The sequence below is a fragment of the Elephas maximus genome, chromosome 11 (genome assembly GCF_024166365.1).
Source record: "Elephas maximus indicus isolate mEleMax1 chromosome 11, mEleMax1 primary haplotype, whole genome shotgun sequence".
Lineage (NCBI taxonomy): Eukaryota > Metazoa > Chordata > Mammalia > Proboscidea > Elephantidae > Elephas > Elephas maximus.
The window spans coordinates 111829895-111839496 of NC_064829.1; the positions used below are offsets into that span (position 1 = coordinate 111829895).

At 45.7% G+C, this 9602-nt stretch overlaps 1 protein-coding gene across 1 annotated transcript; it reads right to left on the reverse strand.

Moving 5' to 3' along the window:
* Positions 1 to 429: 429 nt before the first annotated feature.
* On the reverse strand, positions 430 to 7239 carry LOC126085583 (galectin-10-like). Its single transcript, XM_049901137.1, is given in 4 exon segments — positions 430 to 666; positions 4378 to 4588; positions 5090 to 5166; positions 7192 to 7239. Coding segments are annotated over 4 exon segments (417 nt in total). The 5' UTR covers positions 7207 to 7239; the 3' UTR covers positions 430 to 552.
* Between the last annotated feature and the right edge of the window lie 2363 nt (positions 7240 to 9602).

A 9602-nucleotide genomic window follows, 5' to 3' on the forward strand; every position in this document is an offset into this window, starting at 1 on the left:
GGACTCAATCTAACAAGATGAGGTTGGTCTTAAGCCTATCTCTTTTAAGATATAAAAGAGAGAAGAGAGCAGAGAGACATGACGGACCTCTTGGCACCAAAAAAAAGTAGTGCCAGGAGCATAGTGTGTCCTTTGGACCTGGTGTCCCTGCACCAAGAAGCTCCTTAACCAGGGAAGATTGATGACAAGGACCTTCCTCCAGAGCTGACAGAGGGAGAAAGCCTTCCCCTGGAGCTGGCACCCTGAATTTGGACTTCTAGCCTCCTAGGCTGTGAGGGAATAAGTTTCTGTTTGTTAAAGCCATCCACTTGTGGTATTTCTGTTACAGCAGCACTAGATGACTAAGACAGTATCCCGTGCCCATCTCGGTTATGTCCACTTCCTCTTTTCCCACTTAAGCAAGAACCACATCCTGTTAAGTTTGCAGAGGTTTTAATGACCAATTGTGGAGGAGGCATCAGGAAGAATCTTTTCATTAGCGAGCTCTGGGAACGTAATAATCATGTAGATCGAGGGAGCTCCTGGACAGTGGGGAATGCTGCCACTTCCTCTCTAGGAGATATCCACCGAAGACAGGGAGATATCTCTCCACACCTGCACCATCTTCACAGACCCTGGCGGCAGTCGGTGGGCAAAGCTGCAATAGTGTTGGCCATTTACGATTACCTGCAAGAAGGAAAATGTTGCAGAAAGACATTACAGGTCGTCCCCAACTTACAATGGGGTTTCATTCCGACCACTCCATCGTAAATCAGTTGTGTTAAATACCTTTTTTTAAAATTTTTCATTATTATTGCCTTTCATTATCAGTATCTCTTTAAATCTGATCTTTGCCTTTGGGGATTGGCCTGAGAATGATAACATCAGCAAATTACCTGCTGCAACACTGTATGTAGTACATATCACTAACGATAAGACGCACAAAGAGAAAAGAGAATGGCGGTACATGTGGTTTGTTGTAATTCGAATGTGGTAAGTCAGGGACTACCTGTATACCGCCGAGCTGGCTTTCAGTCCTCCTTTCCACATCTGCCCTAGTCCACAGACTTTCCACCTGGAAAACTCCTAATCACATTTCAAAGCCCAGCAAACATGGTCTTTTTTTACACACGGCCTTTTCAGACTATTGCAGACAGTTTCTCAGCCTGTGTTCTGTGTCTCACTCATTCCTCCAGTGAGGTTCTACACTCTATACAGTACTGCACAGTCTGTATTTCCTCAGCTTCCCCTCCAGCCTGGAAGTTCTACATGACCGGGGACTGTGTCTCTTGAATCTCTGAACGCCTGAATCTTCCACAGGTCCTGTCATAGGCTAAGTGCTCAGTAAATGTCCATTGAATGCTTTGGTCTCCGTTTACAGAGCTTTACTGCTACATACCGTGGAAGACCTTGGTTTTTCTTCTGAGTTAATTTGGGTGGTGGTGGGAAAGCATGAAACCCAAGTATTCCCAAAGAGGTAGAATACTACAGATGGTTGAAAACAAGGAAATTATTTTAAACAGCTTATAACCATGTGAAAAACGCCCCACCTCACTCTTACCAAAACAATCATCCTTTTAAACAGATCCAAGTTTGTAAATATGCTTTCTATGTAGGACTATGGAGAAAAAGTCATTTTTTAGGGGTCGATTTGCCATTATGTCTCACAATTATAATTACGAGGGAAGATTGATGACAAGGACCTTCCTCCAGAGGTGACAGAGGGAGAAAGCCTTCCCCTGGAGCTGGTACCCTGCATTTGGACTTCTGGCCTCCTAGACTGTGAGGGAATGTTTCTGTTTGTTAAAGCCGTCCACTTGTCGTATTTCTGTTACAGCAGCACTAGATGACTGAGACAAGTACCCCATGCCCATCTCGGTTATGTCCACTTCCACTTTCCAACCAGTTACTCCATTTCTGCGAAATTATTCTCCAGTGTAAGATATTGCCAGGTTAATGATGACAATAATGTTGTGTAACAAGTTATTCCAGCATCATTTGTAACAGCAAACTGTTGAAAACAGTCTAAATACCCATAAATAAGAACAAGTTAAATTATTTTTGGTACATCTTTCTAGTGGTGTATCAAGTCATGATTGAAAAATTAGGCAACACCATAGCTTGATCTCCATCACAACATACTGTTTGACAGCAAATGAGCACAGTCCCTAAGGTGTAATGCACAGAGATACATTTATCAGGGCTTTTTTAAGCATATATATACATATATATGCAACACGTTTTATATATATATATATATATCCCTGGTGGCACAGTGGTTAAGAACTTCGCTGTCAACCAAAAGGTCAGCTGTTCAAATCTACCAGCTGCTCCTTGGAAACCCTATGGGGCGGCTCTACTCTGTCCTATAGGGTGGCTATGAGTCAGAATTGACTTGATGACAATGGGTTTGGTTTTCGTATATACATATATATACACACACACACATACATATGTATGTTGTGTGTGTATGTGTATATATGTGTGCATGTGTATATATGTGTGCATGTGTATGAGCGTATGTGTGTATATGTGTATGGGTGTATATATGTGTATGTGTATATATGTGTGTGTATATGTGTATGGGTGTATGGGTGTGTATGTATGTGTGTGTATATGTGTGTGTGTATATATGTGTATGGGTGTGTGTGTGTATATGTGTATGGGTGTGTGTGTGTATATGTGTATGGGTGTGTGTGTGTATATGTGTATGGGTGTGTGTGTGTGTATGTATGTGTGCGTGTATGTATATGTGTATGGGTGTATATATGTGTGTGTATATGTATATGTGTGTATATGTGTGTGTATGTGTATGGGTGTATATATGTGTGTGTGTATGTGTATGTGTGTATATATAAAAAAATTTTTTTTTTTTTTGTATATACAGATGTCACCTTGAGGACTAAGGTGCGCCTGACCCAATCCACGGTGTTTTCAATTACATCATATGCTTGTGAAAGCTGGACAACGAATAATGAAGACTGAAGAAGAATTGACACCTTTGAATTGTGGTGTTGGAGAAGAATATTGATTATACCATGGACTGCCAAAAGAACGAACAAATCTGTCTTGGAAGAAGTACAACCAGAATGCTCCCTAGAAGCAAGAATGGCAAGACTACATCTCACATACTTTGGACATTGTCATGGATTGAATTGTGTCCCCTCAAAATATCTGGCAACTTGGCTATGTCCTGATTCCCTTGTATGATTGTCTACCATTTTATCTTCCCATGTGATTTTCCTATACGTTGTAAATCCTATCACTCTGAAGTAATAAGATGGATTAGCGGCAGTTATACTGATGAGGTCTACAAGATTAGGTGGTGTCTTAAGCCAATCCCTTTTGAGATATAAAAGAGGGAAGGGAGCAGAGAGAGACATGAGAACTTCATACCACTAAGAAAGCAGCACGGGGAGCAGAGTACATCCTTTGGACCCGGGGTCCCTGTGCCTGAGAAGCTCCTCGACCAGGGGAAAATTGATGACAGGGACCTTCCTCCAAAGCCGACAGAGAGAAAAAGCCTTCCCCTGGAGCTGAAGCCCTGAAGTTGGACTTCTAGCCTACTAAACAGTGAGATAAAAAATGTCTTTTTGTTAAGGCCATCCACTTGAGGTATTTCTGTTATAGCAGCACTAGATAACTAAGACAGACACATTATCAGGAGGGATCAGTCCCTGGAGAAGGTCATCATACTTGGTAAAGTACAGGGTCAACAAAAAAGAGGAAGACCCTCAACGAGATGGATTGACACAGTGGCTGCAAAAATAGGCTCAAGCATAACAACAACTGTGAGGATGGTGCAGGACCAGCAGTCTTTCGTTCTGCTGTGCATGTGGTCACTATGAGTCGGAACTAACTCGATGACACCTAGCAACAACTACAACCTATATGTATGGGTATATATGTACATGTGTGTATGTGTGCGTGTGTGTATATGTATTTGTGTGTGTGTATGCATAAACATAGATTATTTCTGGAAAGAGAGTGAAGAAACTAGTAACAGTTGTTGTCCAGGGGAGGAGATTTGGGGTTCAGGAATGAGTGGCAAGGGGAAGACTTAATTTTGGACTAATTAACATTATTTTATTCATATACACATGTTAACCATTTAGCTGTATAAAATTTAAACAACAGTGTAGGTAGAAATGATAGCTCTGGGTGAAGACAGAGGAATTCTCCACCTTGGGGAAATGGCATGTAAGCCAACCATCAAACCTGGGCAGATCTGGGGAAAGGAGACAGGGTGGCAGAACAGGCCGAGGGGCTCTGTGACTGGGAACCAGGGAGCAGTAGTTATTGAGAGGGAACCCGACGGCCTCCTGGGGCCAGATCAGGGGGCTGCATCCCCTCTAAGAGCCCTGAGAGGCCAGGTAGTGGAGTCACGGGCACACCCACCTGGTACTCATTTTGTAGCACCAAGAAGCGCAGGTCAAAGTGTTGGCCATCTGAAAAGAGCATGTGGGAGACCGCCACCTCACGCTTCCAGCCCCCGGCCTGAAGACTGTTCATCACCACCCGATGGCCAAAGTAGACTCAGAAGTGGAAGGCAATGTCTGACTTCTCGCTGGTCCCAGTGTGGAAATCCACCTGCATTTGCGGGTCCTTGCTGAAGGGCAAAACACATGGCACATTGGGCAGGTCCTTCATCACCCCCCCACACACTCAGCACACACAGACACATCCTTCTCATCTCCTCCCCAGGTGGAAGAGAGGCCTTCCTGGGTGACACTGTGGCCCTGTTCTCTATGGGGCTGCTTCAGCTCATCCTGCCAGGGCAGCGAGCTGCTCTGTGCCTCATCCCAAGACTAACATTGAGCAGCACCCTCTGACCAGGGCTCTGACTGTTTGTCCCCTGAAAACTCTATGCCTCAAGATAAAACCCACAGCCCCCATCCCCTGAGTGGCCCCTGTGCCCGGACTCCAGCCCTGCCCACAGTCCAGCAGCTGCAGGGTTAATGCCTGGCACTGTAGGGTCTTCAGCGCCAGTGCTGCAATGTGCCACCGTCATGCTGACTAAACACTAACATCACTTATACTTGGGGTGATCCCCAAGCACTAATTTTCTCACATCTCCTTTACCCCCATCCATGGCCTAGAGAATCCTCACCTGAAAGAGACGGCAGGTTTCCCCCTGATTGTCACCGAAGAACCAATAGACAAAGACAGATGCAGAGTGTATGGAACCTACAGTGAGGTACACAAGCGGGACGAGAGAAGCAAGGGCGGGTGTGGTCCCCCCTAAATCTTGCCTAGGGGCACACCAGAATAGAGAGCCAGGACAAACTCTGAGGGACACTCTCTCCTCTCCTCTACACTCAGGTCCCTGCATTTGTGAAGAGACATGGGAAGGGGGTGAAGAGTTCAGAGCAAGGATTTCAGAGCTACATTCCCTTGTTCAAGTCTACCTCTTCCTAGCCCTGAGACCCTAGACCCATTACGTGAGTGCTCGGTATCCTCATGCTCTGGGAGATTTATGAGATTCCCACTTCACAGAGTGTTCTCAGGACCCGCTGAGCTGGTATAAGTAAAACCTTTGGCGTGATCATTGGCATGAACAGAGTCTACACAGGGGTTACCCATCAGGACCCTCCAGTCATTTTCTACACTCTGAGACTGTGAAAGCAAGACTTGAGAATTTAAAAGTATGAAAGTTCACTCCAATGAAAAACAACACATGTTTCAATAAAGAAAGGGGATAAAGAACAGCTAAAGACACCCCTGCGTGGGGGAATGTATTGGCATCAAACATTTTCAAGGGCGACTATGTCCTTTCGAGAATATGTGCAAGTTATTGATAACACAGCCCCCGAACCTGCCCGAGCAGAGGGTGTGGGACAGGACAGTGATGGGAAAGCAGCTACAAGTGGTTGACCAGTATCTGCTATAAGCTCTGTGTGCACCAGTCTAGCCTCAGTCATTGGCTTCAATTTCCTGAAATCACATCCCTCAACTGTCTTCCCCCGGAGCCAGGATCTGCTCACCCTCCTTCTGAAGCATGAAGGGAAGGACAAGCCCAGGGCAGGTTATCATGGGCTGAATTGTCCCCGCAAAATAAGTGTTGAAATCTTAACCTCTGTACCTGTAAATATGGCCCTGTTTAGGGTTTTTCTTTTGTTAAGTTAATGAGGCCATATCAGAGTAGGGTGGGCCATAAACCTAATCACTTCTGAGTTATAAGAAGTGGGGAATGGACCCAGGTGGAAGACAGGCTCCGAGGACCACCAGCAGAGACCAGAAACAACTGGGACAGAGGCTCACTGACAGAATTGACACGGCCAAGATTCTCGTTTGGACTTTCATCCTCCAGGACTGTGAGAAAATATATTTCTGTTCTTTCAAACTATCCACTTGTGGTTATTTTTGTTACAGCAGCACCAGGTGACTAAGACAGGTGGGGAGGGACCTGAGGCAGTGGAGGGGAGGCAGAGGTCACTGTGCAGATGGGGGCCCCTCTGCAGTCTGGGGTCATCTCCCCCCACCTTTCTTGCACAGCTTCCTCATTGGACTCTCACATCCTCTTCTCATCAATGGCCCCTCCACTGGACAGGGAACTGTCTTGGTTGTTCTTGTAGGAGATCAACTCTAGAGTCATTATCAGCGTCCGAGACCCACCCTCGTCTTCCAACCTGAACCCACACTGCACACACATGGAAAATCCTAAGTCACTTCAACATTAGAGTCAGTGCTATGCAGGCCAGAGCCCTCCGGTGCAGAGAAAGGCACCTGCATATTCACAGTCCCCCAGTCACAGAATACCACACGGGCACACAGTCACACTCAGCAGTCACTCAGAGACATGCAACTCACAGTGTCAGGCACCCCCCCACGCTCACACTCACCCAATGTGCTCACCTGCACACACAGCCATGAGGACATCGCACAATCTCGCCGTCCTGCTCACCCTCACACTAGCTCACCACAGCCAGCTGTCCACACTTCACTCCACACTGTCACATTGTCTCAGAAGAAGTCACTCTCAGGCAAGCACCATCAAACCCTGCCAGGATTACACTGGCCCAGGGTCAACACACACCTCCCCACAAGGATCTCACACGTCACAATCCCAAGGTCTCTCTCTTCTACACATTAGAAACACTCAGGAAACCAGGAACAACTCAGCTGCACACATTATCATCCCACACAGCCCCCTCTGTGTCCTCCTTTCTCTGTGTGACCTGAGTGGTTGAAGGCTGTGCCCTTTCTCCTCACCTGTTGGCCTGGCATTGTTGTGTCTTCACTGGGTGGCTCTTCCCAATGGTGTCCAGTCTCCTGTGAGTCTCTTGCAGTTGCAGAATATATATGATGCCTTGGAGCCCCACCTTCTGGTTTCCCTCCTCTTTTAAGTCCCTCCCAGCAAAGATCTCAGCAGAGTTAAGGGATGGGGTGCAGGGTCAGAACCCACAATCCAGCCTGTAGGTGTCTCACCAAGCCTTCACCCCAGGGTGGAATACCCCAGAAAACACACTATATTCTAATGAGCACAAAGGCAAAGAAGCAGTCAAGCCCTTAACCGTAGAAGGAAATTCTCCTCTTTTCTTTTCCAGATGTTCTGGGAGAAATTGACCCTCAGCAGGACCCAGAGAGGTAGAGCAAGTCCCCCTCCACCCCACACTAGGCCCCTTGGCTCTGCCAAGGCCAAATGCACCTGCTGAAGGATTCAGGTTCTGTATTCTCACACACCTGGGCTCCAGTTGCACCTCCTACTTCACCATTACTCCAGGTGCATGTGAGACCTCTGAGTCCCTGCTTCTCCATCAGATTCTCGGACAAATGTGAAATCTTCATGCTCTAGTCCATGACTCATATGCAGCTTAGCTCCAGTTCTCAATCACCTGTGCAAGTACAGGTACAGGTACAAGTTAGGCTTAATGCAGTCTTTACCTGGGGTGGAGGAGAGAGGACCCTTCTCAAGTTCTCCTCTTGGGAGCGAGGGGATGGCTGAGGTATGTGTTGATAAGTGGAGCCCTGTGGAGGCAAGGTAAAGATTTCATAAGGAGCCTGGTTGGTGCAAGTGGTTTGTGATTGGCTGCTAACCTAAAGGTTGGTGGTTCAAACCCATCCAGTTCCTCATAAAAAAAGACCTGGCAAACTCCTTCTGTAAAGATTGCAGCCAAAAACCCCTATGGAGTAGTTCTACTCTGTAACACATTGGGGTTGCTGTGAGCTGGGGTTAACAACAACAGCAGATACAAAGTATATAAAGTATCTTAACCGGTACGTGGATTGATTTGTGTCCCCCCAAAATATCTGTCAACTTGGCTGGGCCATGATTTCCAGTATTATGTGATTGTCCGCCATTTTGCCATCTGATATGAGTTTCCTATGTGTTGTGAATCCTATCTCTCTGATGCTGATTAGATGGGATTAGCAGCAGTTATAGAAATGACACAGGACTCGATCTACAAGATTAAGTTGTGTCTTGAGCCAATCTCATTTGAGATATAAAAGACAGAAATGAGCAGAAAGACATGGGCACATCATACCACCAAGAAAGCAATGCCAGGAGCAGAGCATGTCCTTTGGACCTGGGGTTCCTGCACATAGAAGCTCCTAGACAAAGAGAATATTGATGGCAAGGACCTTCCTCCAGAGCTGACAGACAGAGAAAGCCTTCCCCTGGAGCTGGCACCCTGAATTTGGACTTCTAGCTTACTAGACTGTGAAAGAATAAATTTCTCTTTGTTAAAGCTATCCACTTGTGGTATTTTTGTTATAGCAGCATTAGACAACTAAGACATGGCCTGAGTTGATGCCCAAAGAATAGAAGGATAACACTGAAGAGAGCATTAACACCTGTTCCATAATAGGAAGGAGTCTCCCAGAGATACAAACGATTAAACACTGGGCTACAAACCAAAAGGTTGGCAGTTTGAACCCATCCTGAGGAGCCTTAGAAGGAATGTCTGGTGATGTATTTCTAAGAGATCATCGTCCATTGCTGTCGAGTCAATTCCGACTCATAGCAACCCTACAGGACAGAGTAGAACTGCCCCAGAGGGTTTCCAAGGAGCGGCTGGTGGATTCGAACTGCTGACCTTTTGATTAGCAGCCGCAACTCTTAACAACTACACCACCAGCATTTCCTGAGTCTGGGCCTAGCACTAAGGAATTAGCAAGCATCATTTCTAGCTTTTATGGAGTTGCTTCCCTATTTTCCTTTTACACCAATACACTTGCCCTACTTTCACGGAATTCTAGAGCATTATAAGTGTTGACTGATTCTTCAAAAGGCCCTCCAAAACATGTGTGCAAATTTTACTCCAACCAATAATATAAGTTGGTGGCCAACTTACACTTCATCACCACCATAGCCAATGATTCAACTTTTTATCCTTTGCCCACCTGGTAATGAAAGTATCATTAATCTTGATATTCTTTGTAGTTTCCTTGTTTCTGGTGAGGTAGCTCATGCTTTCAATCGCTTAAAATTTTTATTTCATCTGTGATTTGGTTTCTTCATACATTATTTCCATTTTTTTCCTACATTGTCCTTTCATTATTTAATGGTGCTTTTTATATGTCACAGATATTATAATTAATGTTGGGAATATGGGCTGTAAAATTTTCCCCTAGTTTGTCCTCGGAATAAAGGCTGACTGAGCTGCTGAACCCTGTCTGTA